Below are 21581 nucleotides of genomic sequence, written 5' to 3'. Positions count from 1 at the left end.
GTCTTAATGATGCAGAAGATCCTCAATTCAATCCCTGGCATCTCCAATTTTTTTAAAAAATCAGATAAATATGTGATATGAAAGGCCTCTACCTGAGACCCTGAAGAGATGCTGCCAGTCAGAATAGAGAACATTGACGTGGATACATGAACATATGAAGCTGCCTTATACTGCCTTTGATTTGCAACTATATTATTGAATTGATAATAATGTATATTATTGAATTGTTATTCATGTATATAATGAATGCATTACTGTGAGTTTTGAAAATAATTCCATATTTGTTGGGTAACAGTTGATATATGGTTTGTTTCACACATTCGTACCTGACTCCCCCTCCTTAATTATTATCCAGCTTATTGAACACACAAACACATGAAGCTGCCTTATACTGAATCAGACCCTTGGTTCATCAAAGTCAGTATTGCCTACTCAGACCGGCAGCAGCTCTCCAGGGTCTCAGGCAGAGGTCTTTCACACCACCTACCTACCTAGTCCCTTTAACTGGCGATGCCAGGGACTGAACCTGGGACATTCTGCATGCCAAGCAGATCCTCTACCACTGAGTCAGGGCCCCTCCCCAAGGGTGTGATGCCTCTCCTCCCCCACCCACCCAAACTCCGTCATACCATGTTTATTCTTCTGCATTTCCATGCAACGATCATTGATAAGCTGAACAGCTCCCAGCCGTCGCACCTCCTCGTTCACACACAGGTTCTGAGACAGATACATGAAAGCAGACAACACTTAACCACAGCACATTTAAGTGCCCTCCCTCCCACATGGACTCAGGATGGGCCTGATGGAACGCAATTTGGAATCAGCCTGCATTCTAAAGGGCCCTCTGTGTTTACTGAATCACAAAGCCAAGATGAAGGCTGTGGCACCGCAGATGTTGAATAAGTACGACCCCATCCGGGAAGGCTGATCTCTGGCACACAATGTGGATTCCCAGAGGTACTGCCCAACCCCCTTCTTTTTAATTAAATTCCAGTTTGCATCCTAGAATGTACAAAACCAAATAAACAACAACTGTCAGTATCACCTAACCTTTTACTGCTATTTCACTGTGAAAACGATTTGCTTAAACTCTCTTTACATTTGACTGCAGCTTATGCAGTTCACGTGCCTTCTCTGTGGTGGCTCCCACTTTGTGGAATGGCCGGCCACAGGAGGCCAGGAAGGCTCCCACACTTCTGTCGTTCCACAGAATGTGCAAAACAAGAGATGTTCAGGAGGGCATTTTTATACAGTGATTACAGTTGTAGTGTAATGTAACAGACCAGAAGGGTACTTTTATAAAGGGACAGGATTGTAGTCTATTAACAGTTTATTGCATATATTGTCTTGAATTTACTGCACAGTTTTTTACTTTTGTAATCCTCTGTCTTGCCCAGTTCTCTGCATTGTTTTCTAATTCTGTAATCCTAGTAGTATTCCATTGTTCATTAGATGTCTAATCTGTCTGACCTAAATTGCTTTCTGTGTTTTGTAATCTGCCTTGAGTGTCGAAGAAGAAGAAGAGTTGGTTTTTATATGCCGACTTTCTCTACCACTTAAGGGAGAATGAAACCGGCTTACAATCATCTTCCCCACAACAGACACCCTGTGAGATAGGTGAGGCTGAGAGAGCTGTGACTAGCTCAAGGTCACCCAGCTGGCTTCATAAGTAGGAGTGGGGAAACAAATCCAGTTCACCAGATTAGCCTCCACCACTCATGTGGAGGAGAGGGGAATCAAACCCGGTTCTCCAGATCAGAGTCCAACGCTCCAAACCACCGCTCTTAACGCAAATGTCTACGTTGGGAGTTCTGAGGATGGAATCAAGTTGAATTCACATCAGCATTAGTTTCCCCATACCATTGGCTGCTGTGCATGTGTGTTTGTATACAACATGACAACAACACATCTCCTTGATATTACAGAAAGAGGGAGGTGAACTGGGCGCCCAGCTGATGTTTTGGGATGCAGCGTCTTGCTCAGTTTCCCGTCTACCTCCACCCTAAGCCGCAGGTGAGCCCCTTTTCTGGAATGTCACAGAGCTGCATACCTGCCTGGATCCCAAGGACACCAGCCGGGTCTCCTTGCCAAAGGGGCTCTTCTGGACCTCGTGCACAAACTGGGCCAGCTGAGAATGTGTCCGGCTGCAGTAGTAGATCTGGGAAAACAGAGACAGAAAAGAAATGCAATGGGAGACCCAAACCGGTTCGCAGCCATTTATTCTGGGTAATGCAGGAATGACATGTCTGAAGCAACATGAATAGTGGGGACGGAAAGGCCTCTGCAGCAGCCTGCTCCTGAATAGCCTTCGAAACCTAAGAATCTTCCACCTGTACTTGAGCAAGATTCAAGCCCAGCAGCACCTTAGAGACCAAGATTTCCAGAGCAAGCTTGACAAAGGGAGCTTAGACTCCTGAAAACTTATGCCCTGGAAAACGTAACCTAACGTAACATAATATTATACACTCCAAGCCTAGGGAGCGTATATTTTATATACTCCAAGCCTAGGGGGTTAGAGAGTTGTAATACATAAATGTGGCTAAAGGGAAAAAATAAGGAACTTACACCCCCCCATCATGGCATTTCCCTGCAAATGATTTTGCAATGCTGCTCTTAGACAACCTTAACCCCACATTTGTGTAGGGATGGGGACGAGGAAGAGTTGGTTTTTATATGCTGACTTTCTGTACCTTTTAAGGTACGGAAGGAAGAATCAAAATAATCTTCTTTTAAGGAAGAATCAAACTGGCTTCCAATCACAAACTGGCTTCCAATCACTTTCCCTTCCCCTCCCCACAACAGACACCCTGCGAGGTGGGTGGGGCTGAGAGAATGCTAAGAGAACTGTGACTAGCCCAAGGTCACCCAACTGGCTTCATGTGGAGGAGTGGGGAAACCAACCCGGTTTACCGAATTAGATTCCGCCGCTCATGTGGAGGAGTGGGGAATCGAATCCGGTTCTTCAGATTAGAGTCCACCGCTCTAAACCACCGCTCTTCACCACTACACCATGCTGGAGATGTTCCTAAAGACTTTACCTTAGTTACGTGCTCTTCCTCAAGATTGTCATCATCTTCTTCTTTGCTTAATCTAAGACAGAAAGCAGGAAAACCGCTATAATTCTGACCCCAGCCTAGGCCAACCAATGTCCTAAGGCAGGACTATCCTACATCAAGGAAGGTGCTGCCTCAATCTTTAAAAAAAAAACCTTGCAAGGGAAGGCACACCTCATCAGTTGATCGCGCCACTCTCGTTCTTACCTGTTGCCCATTTTCTTCTCCTCGTCACTCTCGTACTCTGCAAGGATCAGCTCTTCCTCATTCTGATCCAGTGGCTCCAAGCCACCCAACTCACCCTGGTCCGACAAGATGTCCTTGCTGAGCTGCAGCAGATGCTCCATCTCTTCCTCCTCCGTCTTCTGAAATCAGCACAATGCAACCATCACTCACCCTAAGCCAATCAGCTCACCATCCTACGAGACACAGAAGTCTTGTGAACCTCCTACTCGGCCTCCATCCCCAGTTCAACAACTCCTCCTCAGAAAACCACAGCGAAGAGTGTGATGCCGGCAGGCAACTTCTCCAGCCAGCAGCCAACTTCTCCAGTCAGACCTCTGCACACAAGCCTAGAGAGCTTCAGTCCACATAGTTCATCTACCACCTCGCAAGACACAGATCGCTGTGGATCCATCACAGAGCGCAGACAGAAAAAATGCTAAACTAGATCAGCTCTCAGTCTCAAAGCAAGCATGGAAATTCTTGGACAGTAGGCTTATACTTGATTGAGTCCAGATTTGGTTCTGGGATGTATAACATTGGGTTTGAGACGGCCAGTTTTTCCCCTAATTACTACAGTCACCATCCCAACATGACTATTACCTATACAAGTCCCATAATCCCCAGCATGGTCTTTTTGGTAGTTAAAGGGGATGAAAAAGCTGGTTGGATGCAACTTGTTACCTGTTTGCAGTCTTCACTGTGGTTTTATCATATACCCCACAATAAAATGTGCCGTCAAGTCACAGCCAACTTATGGCAACCCCATAGGGTTTTCAAGGCAAGAGACGCTCAGAGGTGGTTTGCCATTGCCTGCCTCTACATAGCAACCCTGGTATTCCTTGATGGTCTCCCATCCAAGTACTAACCAGGACCGACCCTGCTTAGCTTCTGAGATCTGATGAGATCAGGCTAGCCTGGGCCATCCAAGTCAGGGCCCACAATAAAATGGGGCATGCTAAATGATGAGCCAGGAATTTGATTTCCTAATTCTAGGCAAACTTGGGCAATGTAACATTCCAGCAACTACACTGAGACATTCAGAGATTTACAAAAATGTCTCCGAGGACTGAGGCAGCTCACCTTCCTTTTAGATGCGTATTTCAGCTGCACATTGTGGCGAATTTGCTCCAGCCGTTCTTCTCGCTTCTTCCTCCTGACCTGCTCGTCCTACAATAAAGCCACAGTCATTATAGATTAACTAACGAGAGCCAGTGTGGTGTAGTGGTTCAGAGCAGTGGAGAACGGGGTTTGATTCCCAACTCCTCCACATGAGCGGCAGACTCTAATCTGGTGAACCAAGTTTGTTCCCCCACTGCTCCACATGAAGCCTGCAGGGTGACCTTGAGCTAGTCACAGTTCTCTCTGAACTCTCTCAGCCCCACCTACCTGACAGGGTGTCTGTTGTGGGGAGAGGAAGGGAAAGAGATTGTAAACAGGTTTCAGACTCCTTAAAAATGTAGAGAAAACCGGGGTATAGAAACCCACTCTTCTTCCTTGGAACATGAACTGGAACAGCAGTGCAGCCTCTGTGCCCATTACCAATTCTAGACACATTAGAACCACCCCTTACCACCCAAATACCAATTTTAGCCTTTCTTAAATGCTTATACATGTCCCCAGACCTTGCTATTGCATCTAGGTTTTAGCAATAGCTGCAGTCTATGCTAAAAAACAACAGTTTGCACCCAGGTGGTAGAGAATCTTTGGCAAACTACTCCAGACACTTTATAGGTTTTCCCATCTCTGATTCCTTACCTTAAAAAACCACGTGGAGTAGTGGGCAGTGTCAAACTGGATCTGGGAGACCCAGATTCAAATTCCTACTCTGCTTGCTGGGTGACTCTGTAACTATCACTCTCCTTCAGCCTAATCTACCCCATAGGTATGTGGCGGGGATGAAAAGAAGGGACAACGATGCATACTGTCCTGAACTCTTTGGAGGAAGGATGTGATACAAATGTACTAGGCAGATGATTTACCCAGTGGTCAAAGTGAGCAGGTACAGAGGACTGGCATAAGGTTTGACAGGGAAGCAGCAAAGGCGCAATGGGGAAGAGAACCACATTATTTCTTGGCTATTCATCAGGGGCTGAATCTATCTGTTCATCCTTAATTCCAGGTAAACAAGTATCTTAACAGATAAAGTGATATGTCTCAAATAAAAGAGGGGAAAAACTTTTAAAATTGAAATACGGAAAGGGCAGCCTAAAATATGTGGTGCATCATATGAAACATTTGGTAAAACCTGGCAGATTGGGGTTGTTCAAAGTGGTTTGTTTTCTACATTCCTGGCTTCTATAGGGACACCCTTCCTCTTATGGAGAGGAGTTGGTTTTTATATGCCGATTTTCTCTACCACTTAAGGAAGAATCAAACTGGCTTACAATCACCTTCCCTTCCCCTCCCCAAAACAGACACCCTGTGAGGTAGGTGAGGCTGAGAGAGCTCTAAGACAACTGTGACTAGCCCAAGGTCACCCAGCTGGCTTCATGTGTAGGAGTAGGGAAACCAACCCAGTTCACCAGATTAGCCTCTATCGCTCATGTGGAGGAGTGGGGAATTAAACCCAGTTCTCCTGATCAGACTCCACCGCTCCAAACCACCGCTCTTAACCACTACACCACTCTGGCTCTCTAAAATAAAAAATATTTTAATTATTTATTAACATACTGATAGCCCGCATTTCCTTGTGGCTCAAGGATGGCCCTGCTGTATACAACAAGCAACTTGTTTTCACCTTCAGTCTGTGGGCCGTTTCTCGCTCTTCCTTCTTCTGCACAAACTGGGCAATCCAGTCGGGCTCTGCTGAAGACACCTGACTGTCCGCAGACTCCGGGCTGCCCTTCTCAGACTGCTCTGCCGTACCCTTCCCTCCAAGTTCAGCTGCGAGCAGCCGGGCCTCCTCCTGCCTCTTTTTTCCTTCAAAATCTCGGAGCCACGTGAGGGCGCCACAAATAAGGCTCATAGATTTGCCCTAGAAATAATGATCAAAAGGGAAATAGCTCGAGAATGGACAGAAAGGCAAAAAACCATTTCCGTAAAGCAAAAGTTCCCAATAATTTTTAATAAGGTATCTGCCAGCTGGCTATACACCTGGGCATCAGCAACAACTTCCAGAAATATAACCAAATGACCAACCCAGCACTGTTTCTCCCCTCCCCATACCCACCCCTCTTGGGCTGCCACAGAGTCTGGCTAGCACTTTCAGAAGAATGAGGTTGCAGATGTACCACTTTACACTGCAGGCAGAAGATCATGCATCCCATGTTTTATTTGGAACAACCAGGCTACCTGCAATCTTTGTCAATGGTCAAAGAATGTCACAGTGCACAGATTCAGGTACACTCTTCATGATCACTTTATATGGCTTATGAATAAGAGTTTACATTGGGCAGAAGTTTTGAAGTTAAACCCTGAAATAATTGAAGCCCTTGCTGGAAATCTTGTTAATTTAAATTGAAACCAGTCATTTTTTTTTATGCCCATCTGTTAAAAATTCCCTGCAAAAGATAACCAGCCCTACCAGCGAAGAGAGGGGCAGAAAATGCTGTGCTAAGTTAGTATCTGCATGGGGTTTGCAAAGGAACATTCAAGGCTGGAATCCACCCCTTCAAGTCTGAATGGTACAATCCATTCAACTACCTCAAGGCCCTACCACCTCTTTCTCCTGCATATATGTGTGAACCAAGCCCAAGTCTCCAGTGATCTCACAGCGTTCCTTCTTTCTGCCACATGGATCTTATATAGACTTACTGTCCCAGTCGGGCTCTCAAATATACCAATCTTTCCAGCTTCCAAGACCTGGTAAAGTTTAGCCATGAATTCTTCTTGAATGGGATATGGTGTATAAGGAAATGGAAATTTCATCTTGGCTGTTCCTTGGGTTTCCTCCGCTATCTCCTGGAATGGGAAAGGCACCCATATGCACATAATTATGTCTTACCTTATTGAATGCATATTTATCGTTTCACAAAGGCAAGCTCACAAGAAAATGTTACAATGAGCATCAGGAATTATCTCCTAGCGAGGCTGGCACTCTCATAATGCCCACAACTGAAGCTGTCCAAATTAAATTCAACCAACTATATCGAACAGTGACTGTGCTGAATGCCTGCAGGACTTCATTCTATTAAACACCAAAGAAGGGGGGAAAGCACTCAACCAGAAAAGTACAGGGAATCTCAAAGGTTGAGCTGGAAACTATAAAATCTATAACAAAATAACTATATTATATACATAATAAGTTTGTTAAAAACACTGGGCCTGCAATACAGGCTACATATAAAACCACCAGTATAAACTGTTACAAAGATACCAAACACAGTTGAGGATATACTCATTACAAATGACCAATATAAGACCATAGGCGTTGTGGCCTCTTGGGCCTTCCTCAGTGGTCATAAATACAAAACATGATTATTAAAAAGACATCCAGGAATAAGCCTTACAAGGTATTTTATATCTGAAACCAGAAAATCTTATATCTTGTGGGGCCAGATGTAAACTATTAACACAAACCATGGGTCTTGTAACATGGAAACTTGCTTACACAAGCATCTGCTATCCAATGGTCAATTATTATATTATATGATTTTGTGATTTTTGTGAAATTATCAATGTTTCCAGATGTGTGTAGCATCAACCAGTGATGAAATGTATTTCATTCCATTAAACCAACTCAGAGCCATTCTACAGGGCTTAATTTAAACATGCCAGCCATGGGCTACCAGCGCACCCCTGTGTCGTGTTCCTTGAGGCCAGCTTCATGTTTAAATTGGCCCCAGCTCAAACAAACTGAACCGGTAAAGTGAGAGGAGAGAATTCTGGGCGGTCCTGTTCCAGACAGCTGCTCAGATAGTTGTATTTTGGAATGCTTCCCCACGTTCTCAAACACAAAATCTCTTTTCACATTAAAAAGTCTGGCTTGTTTCATTACATAGGTGACCAACCCACGGGAACACTCACACAGGTAGTATGGGCAGGTGTTTTTGCTGCCCCTGAACAGAAACCAGAGCCATGGCAGAAAGAGAGGCCGGGTCCACTCTGGCCTGTCTTTCCCATTCCATTGAGGAGGGGCCATGGCTCAGTGGTATAGCACCTGCTTGGCATGCAGAAGTCCCAGGTTCAATCCCCGGCATCTCCAGTTAAAGGGACTAGACAGTAGGTAATGAGAAAGACTTCTGCCTGAGACCCTGGAGTTGCTGCCGGTCTGGGTAGACAATACTGACTTTGATGGACCAAGGGTCTGATTCAGTAGAAGGCAGCTTCATGTGTTCATGCTGATGACAGCTCCCTGGTTCTGTAACCCAAAGGCAAAAGCACGTCAAAACATGGGGATGGAGCCATAGTGAAGACCAAAGTGGGAACATCTTATGACTTGGACTCCAGGTGTGCCATATTTGCCCAAGAGGATGGCTGTTATTAACTTATTATATCTAACATTTATTTCTAGCTCATATGGGGGGGGGGAGTTGCAGGTCTGAAAGTCAGCCTTGTTTTTAGAGCAACTTGGCTTGAGGGATTCCTCACTCACACACATCAATCCTAAATGTTGATTTTGTTTTTGCCATCAAGTCACAGCTGACTTATGGCGACCCCGTGGGGTTGCCAAGGCAAGAGACGTTCAGAGGTGGTTTGCTATTGCCTGTCTCCGCGCCATGACCCTGGACTTCCTTGGTGGTCTCCCATCCACGTACTGACCAAAGCCGACCACGCTTAGCTTCCGAGATCTGATGAGATCCACCTAGCCTGGGCTATGCAGATCAGGACGAAAACGATAAATAAGGGTTTAAAGATCCCATTTCAGAAAAGTGTGCTTTTAAGTCTCTGGAAAATAAGTCCCTCTGGATCCGTCTAGTCCAGCAGTTCCTGTCTCCCACAGTATCCAAACAGATGTGCCCAGAGGGCCTTTAAACGAGCCACGGAAGCCAAAGGCTTTTACCGCACTAGGTATTCCCAGCGATGTATTAAGATTCTTGTAGGTTATCCGGGCTGTGTGACCGTGGTCTTGGTATTTTCTTTCCTGACGTTTCGCCAGCAGCTGTGGCCGGCATCTTCAGAGGAGTAACACTGAAGGACAGTGTCTCTCAGTGTCAAGTGTGTAGGAAGAGTAATATATAGTCAGAAAGGGGTTGAAATATATAGTAATATATAGTCAGAAAGGGGTTCAGCTCAAACCCAACCCCTTTCTGACTATATATTACTCTTCCTACACCCTTGACACTGAGAGACACTGTCCTTCAGTGTTACTCCTCTGAAGATGCCTGCCACAGCTGCTGGCGAAACGTCAGGAAAGAAAATACCAAGACCACGGTAACACAGCCCGGATAACCTACAAGAACCAATGAACTCTGACCGTGAAAGCCTTCGACAATATTTTGATGTATTAAGAGTTTGAGAATGTTATAAAAAATACTGTTCGCACTTTCTATGTATTCCCACCAATGTATTCAGAGATTGAAACTGCTATAAAAAATACTGTTCGTACTTTGTTTGGCCTCTTTAGCTGTGAAGTCGTCTTCCACCCTTTTTTAGCCGTGGCATCCAAAAACCCTTTTAAAGCGATGTTTTTTTATAACATTTCCAAACTCTTGATACATCGCTGGGAACACCTAGTGCGGTAACAGCCCAAAGCTAACCCGAACTCCCTGCTCTCCCTGTGCAACTGTTATTTAGAGGTACACTGCCTCTGAACATAGATGCTCCATTGCGCTGGATGTTCTATAGGACCTACTACAATTCTTCCAGCTCCCCCCACGTCTCGGCAGCCACCTCACCGTAGCCCAGTCCCCGCTGCTTCCTGGCGAAAGAACTGTTTAAAATGAATAAAAGGCCAAGAGAAACAAGGCCGGGCGCGTGGCTCGGCCACCCACGCCTCCCCTCCCCACGATCCCCACGAATCGCCCTCGCAAACGTCACCTACCCCACCTTCTTGTCCCTTCCCGGCCGCCATCCCTCGCTGTGTCCCCGCCACGATTGACACCCCGCCCCGCTTTGACGTTCTCAACGACGGCGAAGCGGCTCTTCGAAACAGGCGCCACAGTGAAAGGCGGCTGGCCCCGCCCCCAGAGCCGGCGTCACGCGCCTCCTACTCACGAAGGGCGGGGGATTGGGGCGAAGAGGAAAAGGACGCTGAAACCCCGCCCGCCCGCCTGTAGCGAGAGTTTGAGAACTTTCCGGCGCGCGCCAGCATTCGATTGGCCGAGAGAACCTTCCTGCGGCTGCGGTCGAGCCGCTCACGATCCAATCAGGGCCCAGAGTTGCAAACTGACGTCTATTTAGGGGCGCGCTCATTCATGGCCTTCCCGGCATCAGTTGCAAATCGGGGTGGCTTTGCTGTGGTTGGGGGTGGGCTCTCCCTGGACAATCGTGTTGGGCTTCCTGCCTCTTTATTTTCCTCTGGCTTAAAAGTCCCACTGATGCCAGTGGAATTTACTGGTCAGTAGGAACTGAACTCCAGGTCGCTTTTGCAATCATTTCTTTTTGTATTTTTTTAATGTTAATTTCATTGTATTTGTTTGTTTATGTTTTGTTATAAAAATTAATAAACATATATATATATATAAAAAGTAGGAACTGGACTCCAGGTCGCCTTTGCAATCATTTCTTTTTGTATTTTTTTAATGTTAATTTCATTGTATTTGTTTGTTTTTTATGTTTTGTTATAAAAATTAATAAACATACATATATATAAAAAGTAGGAACTGGACTCCAGGTCGCTTTTGCAATCGTTTGGATAGTCCAATAAAAAGTGTTACGCTAGGTTTGCCAGCCTCCAGGTACTAGCTGGAGATCTCCTGCTATTACAACTGATCTCTTGCTGAATGCATTATCCTACTACGTTAATTTCTGCATCGTTTAACATGTCAGGTTAATACACTTTTTATAAATCTGAAACAACCATCGTCCAATTACATTAGTTATTGGATGTCCCATCCTCTTGACTTCACACTGATAAATCCACCTTGAGTCTAATTTAGAAAGGTGGATGATAAATAACTTAATTTAAAAAAAAAACCAAATCTGGGATTAATTTGGCTTTATTGCATGTAATAATTTGTGGCCCAAGACGGATGTACACCCCGACCACACCCATGAGACTAATTCATTCACCTAGGACTGTATTCATTTTGTAATGCGCATCGACATCAGTTCCCCTGGGGAAAATAGCCGCTTTGGCAATTGGACTCAATGGCATTGAAGTCCCTCCCCAAACCCCATCTTCCTCAGACTCCGCCCCCAAAACCTCCCGCTGGTGGCGAACAGAGACCTGGTAACCCTATATTACACGGATTGTGTTGTTGGGTTTTATGTGCACCAATATGTCTGTACAACTTTTTTCAGGGTTGCAGCCTCTCTTATTTTCCATCTGTCCCATCCCAGCCTTCTGCTTTTACAGCGCTTTTGGTGCATTTTGGCAAAATGGTCAAATGTTGGGTTGTTACGCGTTGCAAGTGAACTCAACATATAGTCACCTCATCTGGTACAGAAGTGATCTCTGTATAAGAAAATGTAAACAGAAGGCAAGCAGCACCTTCATGGCAAACAAAATTTATTCCAGCAAGAGGCTTCGTGAGTCAGAGCTCTCTTTCCAAGATACATGAAGTGTGAACCCATAACACATATATTTTTAAGTGAAAAGCTCAAAAGCTCACATAGGAGGGCCTATACACTGGCCAGATGTGCAGCCCTACCATCTGCCATATTAGAAGGGAGATTTAAGATCCCCAGGGTGGAGAGACTTTGCCCATGTAACACAGGGGAGCTGGAAACCACTGAGCATGTATTTTATAGATGTGTCCTCTACAAGTGAGCCCACTTCAATATTATTGACCCCTTGATTAGGGAAATGGGCTCTGTGGCAGAGAAGCTACTTTGAAACAATCAACTGGTCAACTTTGTGCAATTTTGCTATATTAACTAATGTGTGTGTGTTAAGGGCTGTCAAGTCGCTTCCGACTCAGGCAACCCTATGAATCAATGTCTTCCAAAATGTCCTATCTTTGTCATTTTGGAGAACGTTGATATTAACTGATACATATCTCCAATAATTTCCTCACTAAATATAATAAATGCCCAGAAACAATATCAGAAATATCTACGAAGACAAATTATGACATGTTACAATGTAGAGGTGGAAAGCAAAGTTTTATTTTTAAATGTGCAACCATACTACTAACAACAGCGATGAACAAGGAGTCCAACACACAACAAGACCTAACACCAGATCAGAACTCAACAGTAAGGTGCATCAAGACCCATCAACTGGGACTGCAGCAAAATATTTTAGGGGGTATGATATAACCAATAACTTCCTTAATTCCTGCAGTCACAGTACTATGCCTATTTAAGCCTGATTCTGTGCATATACTGACTCAGCTGTCACGCCACTTCTTGCAGCAGGACATATCTTCAAGCAAGTGTACACAGAATGTCAGGCGGAGCAGCAAACAAGTTAGCTTACTTATTCTCTTTATGGATAATTAACTCCAAATGGCTACCTGGGGGGGGGGAAACCCAGATCAACTCAAGTTTAAATGACATAAGGCTATTCTGGATAGATATGGCTAAATCCAGGTTTAGGAGGTCTTCTAAAATATTAAACATTATGCTACAAATGGAGCCAAACATTCTAGTATTTTTAAGCAAGTGGCAAGAAGTTTAATATTTGAATGTTTGTTTCACTCAGCAGGTAGCATCTCTAATTCACTAAAGGTGTACACTACAAACTTTATACAGATTCTACACCCATTTACTTGTCATGGCTGCCCCAAAGAATCATAGGATTTACAACTGAGTAACTAAGAATTTTCTGTTAGAGATTCTTATTCCCCAGTACTACAGCTGTCAAGGTTCCCTGGAGTAAACTGAATAACCATTAAACCTATTAAGGTTGTGGCTATGACAAAGTGCTTGTGTTCTACAAAGACTTTGCTCAAAGAATAGAAGAGAAACTATGCTCTGAAATCCAGATTTACACGCAGCTTACCTACTTGAGCCAATCCCTCCATCCAAATGTTAGTTTACCCAATAGTCAAGCCCTCACTATTGGTTCCTACTAAGTCCTACTTACAACAGACAGTCACGTCAATGATAAAAGACGTATACAAATGGAAGTTATTCCCACCATTCACATTTTTGAGTATTCATGTTGCTTTCAAATACTCTTTCCATAAATATCCATTTGGAAAGATTCTCAGCAACTCTTTGTAGATTCCCAAAATTCTTTCATGGCAGAAATCTGTCCGCCCTCTGTAGACTCACATGGGTATTCTTCCTGGATTCTCAACCATGGAGTTGGCACGGTGGAATCAATATTCGCAGTACTGCTTAAGTGCTTCTCTCGTGTATTTTCTTGTGAACAGAAACGTAGGAACTCTGACTGAAGCATTTACCGCATTCAGGACACTTATAAGGTTTTTCTCCAGTGTGGATTCTACAGTGCACAGTAAGTGCAGATTTATGAGTAAAGTTTTTTCCACATTCATGACACCCATAGGGCTTTTCTCCAGTGTGGATTCTCCTGTGAGTAATGAAGGTGGACAGAAGGCGGAAATTCTTCCCACATTCTAAGCACTTGTGGGGTTTCTCTCCTGTGTGGATTCTTTGGTGAAGACGGAGAGATGCTTTTTCACTGAATCTTTTCTCACAGTCAACACACGAGTAGGGCTTCTCTCCACTGTGACTCCTTTGATGGGAAAGGAGGTGTGAACTCTGGCTAAAGGTTTTCCCACACTCTGTACATCTGTATGGTTTCTCTCCTGTGTGAGTTCTCAGGTGCCTAATGGCATTCGACGACTGAGAAAAGCATCTTCCGCACTGAGGACACCGATACGGCTTCTCTCCTGTGTGGCTTCTCTGATGTTTGACAAGATCTGCATTCCGAGACAAAGTTTTACCACATTCAGCACACTTCACGAGATTCTCCACTGTGTGGCATCGCTGATGTCGTATCAGGTAATGCTTTCGACTGAAACACTTCCCACATTCCTTACATTTATGAGGTGTTTTGTCCGTGCAGTTTTTCTGAAGTTGGTCACTCGGTTTGTTCCACCGTTCGGTTTTACCAGATAAGTGCAGAACGATGTCTTCACATTTCTCCAAAAGGGTTTTGCAAGTAGAGTATTTTACTTGTTGCCTTGTGACATATATTTTGGCTTGCTTTTTGGACTTGCACCTGTTCTCAGAAGCATCACTTGGATCAGAAACTGGAAGAAGATTCCCTCCAGGCCTTGCTTCAGCATCATTTGCAATCACAACTTTTCTCACTAGGACAGAAAAGAGAGGGCAGACATTATTAATTTCACATAACTGCCTAAATATATCTATATCACAAAGGCTACTTCACTCATGAAAGTACCCTGCTTCATGAATCTATGCCTGATTACTGAACCCTTTTGATTGGAAGTGGAGCACGTGAACCACCTCAAGTGTAAAGCACTGTGTTTGGGGTGACCCCAGATGATATGAAATAGGGTTGTGTAGTGGTTAAGAGTGGTATTTTGGAGCGGTGGACTCTGATCTGGGGAACAGGATTTGATTCCCTACTCCTCCACATGAGTGGTGGAGACTAATCTGGTGAACTGGATTTGTTTCTCCACTCCTACTCACGAAGCCAACTGGGTGACCTTGGAGAGAGTCACACTCTCTCAGCCCCACCTACCTCATAGGGTGTCTGTTGTGGGAAGGGGAAGGGAAGGTGATTGTGAGCCGGTTTGATTCTCCCTTAAGCAATAGAGAAAGTTGGCATATAAAAAACCAACTCTTCTTCTTCTTCTATCTGTAGCTCTACAGCTATGATGGTTCATTCAGTCATACGAGCCGTCGCTTAATGCTACAGTTAAGGATGAGTAAATGTTCCCTATTTTGTTTCTTTTTATAGTTTTAAATCGATGGGTTTTCTATTTTTCGCTGTCAGTTTTGTAGAGATTTGTTTCTATGTCGCACTCATGGTGTACAGCTTTTATATGTGATTAATACTATGCCAAGATGGAACTTGCGCCCCTGACAAAAGAAGGGTGAGGTTTCTTTACTACTGCAGATATCTCCTCAGTGGACCTGAAATGTTAAGAACTGACTGAACTATCGGGACTTGGAGGAGGCACCCTTCAGTGTCTGCTGAAGATGGGGTATGGGGGGAAGCAGATATGTGCGTAGGGGAAGAAAGAAAAGTTTAAGAATCTATATAAAGCAGAGTTCACACAGACCTTGCTGTGAGTAGATCTGTTAACATTTTAACACAATTTGTTAATTAAATTAGTTATGTTAACAGGCAGATGATGAATCAGTTAAATTCTTTCAATCAACTGAATGCCCTAGAGTAGGCCTATAATGGAATCATAAAATGTCATATAGCTACATTTTAAATCCACTTTTCAGACAGAAGGAACACTCTTACTAGCCTGGGGGGAAATCAGCTTGAAAAGATCTGCTGATTAAGGAGAGAGAGAAAGAAAGCTCACCAAGCGGGTAAATCTATATCTGGGCTGTAATGCTACAGACTGAGGCTCACAGGATTGAATAGTCTTGTATACAAAAAAGATGTTCCTGCTAGTTTTCCATATGCAGGGAACTTTTTGTATGGATAGAAGAAAACTGACTCATGCACCAAGCTGCAGTCCAAAGTAATGCACCATCCCTGCCCTCCTCCTCATCACAAGTGCTAGTTCTTCCTAGAGAGGTATTTTCAGGATCATATCGTAAAAATTTTATTTTACTTGGGGGGTGGGGGGTTGTCAGCAGAAATGGAACCATGCTCTAAATTTCCTGGGCTTGGACCTTCTAATGTTGAAGTATTCGCCAGCCACACTCACAGGTAAAGAACTAAGGTGCTAAGTACATTAAAAAGCCACAAGAGAAATGTGCTTTATCATTGTTCTTTCAACAGGACAGGATGTGCAACAATAATAGTAAATAGTAATAGTAACTTAGCATTTCATTTTTAGATATTTCTGACCAGATTACGTTTGATCCTCACCTTCTTTAGTATCCTTTGGCTTATCCACATTATCAGAGCTTTGGCAATTCTGCGTACAGGCCCGTAATCTTTGTTTCATCCAGAAGAGCATGGCAATGCAAGGAACTGCGAAGAAAAGAGATCTTACACATCCTGGCAGACAAAATCCCACAGCTGAGGAAGATGGTCAGACAACCAACTCCAATCCACAAAATAGTAAGACTTGCCAAAATTGTTCATGTAGCTCAGATGAGCTGCTCTAACCAAAAGTTGCCAATATATACTGCAAGGGTGCAATCTAAAGCATTTTTACTAGGAAGTAAGTCACATTGAGATTAAACACAGCCTTAGGATGAAAAGTGTGGAAAGAGGTAACTTTAGAGGGCCACATCTCCCTCCCAATAGATTCTCTGTGCCTGCTAGGAGCAAGAGGCTCTATGAGGAGCCCAGAGGAAGAGGCTGCCTCAGAAGGCAGATTTTGAAGATGCGATAGAAGGGGCAAATTTGGTTTTCATGTTGTACCACATGCAATAAATGTTAGTTGTTGCCACAAATGGAGAATTTCTGATGACTGGACATGAAGAGGTCATTTATAAATAGGCTGACCATATTTCCATGAGACAAAAACAGGACATTGGGATGGGGAAAACAGGACAGGGGTTATGTAATATTAGTGTAGCCCGATCGGAGCACTTTTTCTGAGAATTTACCCAGCCATGCCTGCATGCAGCATAAGAAATGTCAGAACTGAAAGAAACAAACACTGAAAGTGGAATGAGGTGCAAAAAGGGACAAAATCAACATTTTAATTAAAAAGACGGGACGGCTGGGAAATATGATAAAAACGGGACTGTCCCTTTCAAAACGGTACGTATGGTCAGCCTATTTATAAAGTGTTTAATGGCCCACTGCACAATTCCCGTACCCAGATGTGGCTCTCAGGCTGAAAAAGTTTCCCACCTCTGCTGAGGCATCCTATGTGAGAAACACAAAGAAGACCATTCCATGGTTAGACCATCAAACAACCATTGGTGGCCCCTGTCGTCTAGGAAGATGATTCTCTCTTTGAACAGCCAAGTTTCAAAGTACATCATGCAGTATTGTGTATGCTGGAATCCCTCCTCCTCACCTATTCAATTGCCTATTCGTTTTGCCTGTAATTCACTGTCGAATATATTACAAATATTATCTCCCTTCCCTGTTACTCTTAATAGTCATTTACACATCATTCTGATTTTTCAAAGCACTTCCCAAGCCTGGACAAGTTGAAAATGAAAATCGAAACAGTAAAGCCTCCAATTTGATTAACAGGCTCAAGATCTGCTCAACGGTGGGCAATGGCCTCTTAGCTAGGCAGGATCTGGAGTCCCAGTACAACAGGCTGTGTTACCATTATTATATATAAAGTTTTTCTCCCTCTCTCATAATACTAGAACATGGGGTCATCTGCTGAAGCTGGAGGGTGGCAGATCCAAAACTGATAAAAGGAAGTATTTCTTCACACAACGCATAGTTAGATTGTGGAACTCCCTGCCCCAGGATGTGGTGATGGCTGCCAACTTGGAAGGCTTTAAGAGGGGAGTGGACATGTTCATGGAGGAGTATTCATGGATACTAGTAAAAATGGATACTAGTCATACTGCATACCTATTCTCTCCAGGATCAGAGGAGCATGCCTATTATATTAGGTGCTGTGGAACACAGGCAGGATGGAGCTGCTGCAGTTGTCCTGTTTGTGGGCTTCATAGATGGAACCTGGTTGGCCACTGTGTGAACAGACTGCTGGACTTGATGGGCCTTGGTCTGATCCAGCATGGCTTTTCTTGTGTGTATACCCACACACACACACACACACACACACACACACGTATATATAAATATTTTACTGCTACTAATATTGTTACTTTTACTATTTTAAGACTATTAAGAGTATTTCAAGACCTCAATTATTTAAAAAACAAACCTAATATATACATTCTTACCCAACAAAAGCTTTTTCCACTGCAACCAAATTCTTCATATGTACTTTGCAGACTGAAGAGCCGGTGAATATGACAACAAAGTCCACAGGCCAAACTCTTGTCAGGGGAGGGAGAATTTACAGTATCCTCTACAATGACTCCAAGCCAGCTCCACTTGGTTTCACTTTCACTCTACTTGGAGGTTCTCTGACCAGCAATGGTTCAGCAAAGGCCACACCCAGTGGCCACCTGAACTATAAGATCACCGTACTTGGTTCAACTAGATTCTAGGCGGATGACTTGGACTCCACTTGGACTATGTTAGCAAACATCTTTGCTGCAGCTGCATTCAGCTTGCTAAACAGGTTGGAGAAAGAACAGACAGCACTACCATATTGCTCGTAGGGGGGTGCCACATTAGGTGTACCCACAAATAAATGAATAGGCTCACCTGAAAACTAGCACAGCAGAGAGAGTAAGATCCTAGTCCAACTCATTAAGTGCTGTGACAATCTCTGTGACAATCTTTTTTTTCCTGGAAGGGAATGGCTTTAATGTAGGGGACAATCCCCCCTGCAGTGGTATAGTCCCCTTGGCCACTTGTTGCTGGTACAGTCTACTGTGAAGTTAAGCGGCGATGTGGGATAGGGTTGCCAAGTCCCTCTTCGCCCCTGGCAGGAGATTTTTGGGACAGAGCCTGGTGAAGGCGGGGTTTGGGGCGGGGAGGAACTTCAATGCCATAGAGTCCGATTGCCAAATGAACTGATCTCTATCGGCTGGAGATCGATTGGAATAGCGGGAGATCTCAGCTAGTACCTTGTGGTTGGCAACCCTAATGTGAAAGGTTGCAGAGATAGTGCTAAAAACTGGTTCACCTCTGGTTGGGTCATCTTGCCTAGAACCTAATATTGGGTTGCCAATCTCCAGGTGGACCTTGGAGATCTCCAGGTATTATAACTTCTCTCTAGACTAGAGAGATCAGTTCCCCTGGAGAATGAAGTCTATGGCATTATATCCTGCTGAGGATCCTTCCAGCTCCAAAACCCACCATACCCAGCTACACCCCCAAATCGCCAGGAATTCTCCAATCTGGCATTGGCAACTGTATTAGTAAAGGAAAGAGGTGATTGATCATACCTTTTATCATACCTTCATCAAAAACCTTTTTAAAAGGCTATGAGCTGACCAAATATTTTTAGATTATTGTTCCTCCTTTTAACAACAATATTCTTAAATCAGCTATGTTTAAATACATATGCATATAACCATCAACTGCATGTAAAAGCCTGAAACCCATGCAAATTTCTACTTAGGCTATCTTATTTAAATCTCATTTTCAAGTGAAAAGAAAAATCAAAGGGGTTATAAAATGTCATTGCAGACAAACAGAAGTGGGGGTATTATTCTTGTTCAGCTAAAGCACAGAGTGGTAGACTGGTGATTGGGGTTTGAGAGAGAAGTAAGGATCAAAAATGTGAAAGAATAAGCAAGTTGCCTAGCTAGTTGCTTACTCTTTTTTCTTTTCTTCTTTTATTTTATTCCTTGCTATACTACTACTACAGAACCAAAGTAGCTCCAAAAATGAATATTTCTCAGAGTGAATGGCTAAAATTTGTCCGTCGCCCAGTTAAAGCTGAACCCTGACAACCAACAAAAGCTTTTAGGTCACTCAACCAATTAAAGGTTGTAAGCCTTACTGAAAATATGGTGGATGGACATCCAGTTGCGTTGACTTCCTGATCCAGAGATTGAGACCCAATTCATATGCAACTCTCTGCTTTCCACAGCTCGTACATCAAATTCAATAAGACCAGAAACGTTGTCATGGATTGATGCTTCACTGATTATGTTTAAATGTGGAATCAGGATGATATAAAACACCCAGGTTGATGGAGACTGTCAAACAGCTTTGCCAGTGAAGAGAAAAAGGAAAGAATCTTGCTTGGCAGTGATGTCACACAAAGCACCTCTTGTGACCTAGGCCATTGTAGCAGCTGTCATTTGGTACTCAGTGCTGTTTTCCTTTGATCCCCAAGAGGACTGAGTAGCAAAAAGAATAAAGTGAGGATACAACGAACCGAAGAACTTCATTGGTTCTACTGGTTCTTTCTTCTTTTTTAAAAAAAACCCCTCTGTGTTCAGCAGTTCCAACCATAAAGATGGGATGGCCCAGAGAAATGAAGGTTCTCCTGATTGTTCTTGGTGAGTTGGAACATTTGTACTCTACCCTCCTTTTGTGGCCTGCAAAGTTAGAGCACAGCCAAGTCATCCAGTCCTAAGGTTACCAGTTCCCTCTTTGCCACTGGCGGGAGGTTTTTGGGGAGGGGAGGGACTTCAATGCCATAGAGTCCAATTGCCAAAGCGGCCATTTTCTCCAGATGAACTGATTTCTATCAGCTGGAGATCAGTTGTAATAGACGGAGATCTCCAGCTATTACCTGGAGGTTGGCAATCCTACCTAGTCCCCATCTTTCCCTCCTTGGAAAATGAGGATGATTGCTATAGTACTTCAGAACTGGGAAAGAAAGACCTGCCCCTTTTAGTGCGCCATAAATACCACCAGGATGCAGGCATGGATGAAAGTTATACCTACCATGATAGTGGTTGTCCATCATTTTAATCATCTTAAAGTGTAGGGCTTTTTTGTGGTTAATCATTTCCTAAGAACAAATGTTCCAGCCTACCATCAGGGAGAGATACGCAGTTGAAGACATTTTTGTTTGTTTGGCATTCCCTCCGTTATCCCTGCTTCCTAACCAAGGTTTTAGTTGCTGTTTTTATGTCTTGTACATCTTTTAACTTTGTTTTTAATTGTTTTAAGGTGTGTGCTTTGGGTAGATTTTAATTTCAAAAGCTCAATGCCACTGAAGAGTAATGTACAATTCAGTTCAGGAATTTGAAACTATCCTTAACACTTCAGCGCTTAAATAGTTCATAGAATCATAGAGTTGGAAGGGACCACCAGGGTCATCTAGTCTAGCCCCCTGCACAATGCAGGAAATTCCAAACTACTCCCCCCACACACACACCCCAGTGACCCAAACTCCATGTCCAGTAACATGGCCCTCCACAGTAAGCTCTCCTTCCATGGAGGTTTTTAAGAAGAGGTTAGATGGCCATCTGTCAGCAATGCTGATTCTGTGACCTTAGGCAGATGATGAGAGGGAGGGCATCTTGGCCATCTTCTGGTCACTAGGGGTGTGGGGGGGGAGGTAGTTGTGAATTTCCTGCATTGTGCAGGGGGTTGGACTTGATGGCCCTGGTGGTCCCTTCCAACTCTATGATTCTATGATTCTAAGCCTGTTCCACTGAGGAACCGCTCTAACTGTTAGAAAACTATTGTCGAAGGCTTTCACGGTCAGAGTTCATTGGTTCTTGTAGGTTATC

At 43.9% G+C, this 21581-nt stretch overlaps 1 protein-coding gene across 1 annotated transcript in view; it reads right to left on the bottom strand.

Annotated features, from left to right (window-relative positions):
- Positions 1 to 10230, bottom strand: part of DDX11 (DEAD/H-box helicase 11) — a 38122-nt gene extending 27892 nt beyond the window's left edge. The window contains exons 1-8 of the mRNA XM_056846586.1: positions 10201 to 10230; positions 7032 to 7178; positions 6016 to 6252; positions 4359 to 4445; positions 3261 to 3418; positions 3039 to 3090; positions 2051 to 2158; positions 630 to 717 (exon numbers count right to left, since the gene is read on the bottom strand). Of these exons, the coding sequence (XP_056702564.1) occupies positions 630 to 717; positions 2051 to 2158; positions 3039 to 3090; positions 3261 to 3418; positions 4359 to 4445; positions 6016 to 6252; positions 7032 to 7178; positions 10201 to 10230 (907 nt within the window). The remainder of the gene's footprint in view (positions 1 to 629; positions 718 to 2050; positions 2159 to 3038; positions 3091 to 3260; positions 3419 to 4358; positions 4446 to 6015; positions 6253 to 7031; positions 7179 to 10200) is intronic.
- Between the last annotated feature and the right edge of the window lie 11351 nt (positions 10231 to 21581).

The sequence above is a fragment of the Euleptes europaea genome, chromosome 3 (genome assembly GCF_029931775.1).
Source record: "Euleptes europaea isolate rEulEur1 chromosome 3, rEulEur1.hap1, whole genome shotgun sequence".
In the NCBI taxonomy this organism is placed as follows: domain Eukaryota; kingdom Metazoa; phylum Chordata; class Lepidosauria; order Squamata; family Sphaerodactylidae; genus Euleptes; species Euleptes europaea.
The sequence above is the reverse complement of the archived record's forward strand: the minus strand, read 5'-3'. Positions and strand labels throughout refer to the sequence as shown.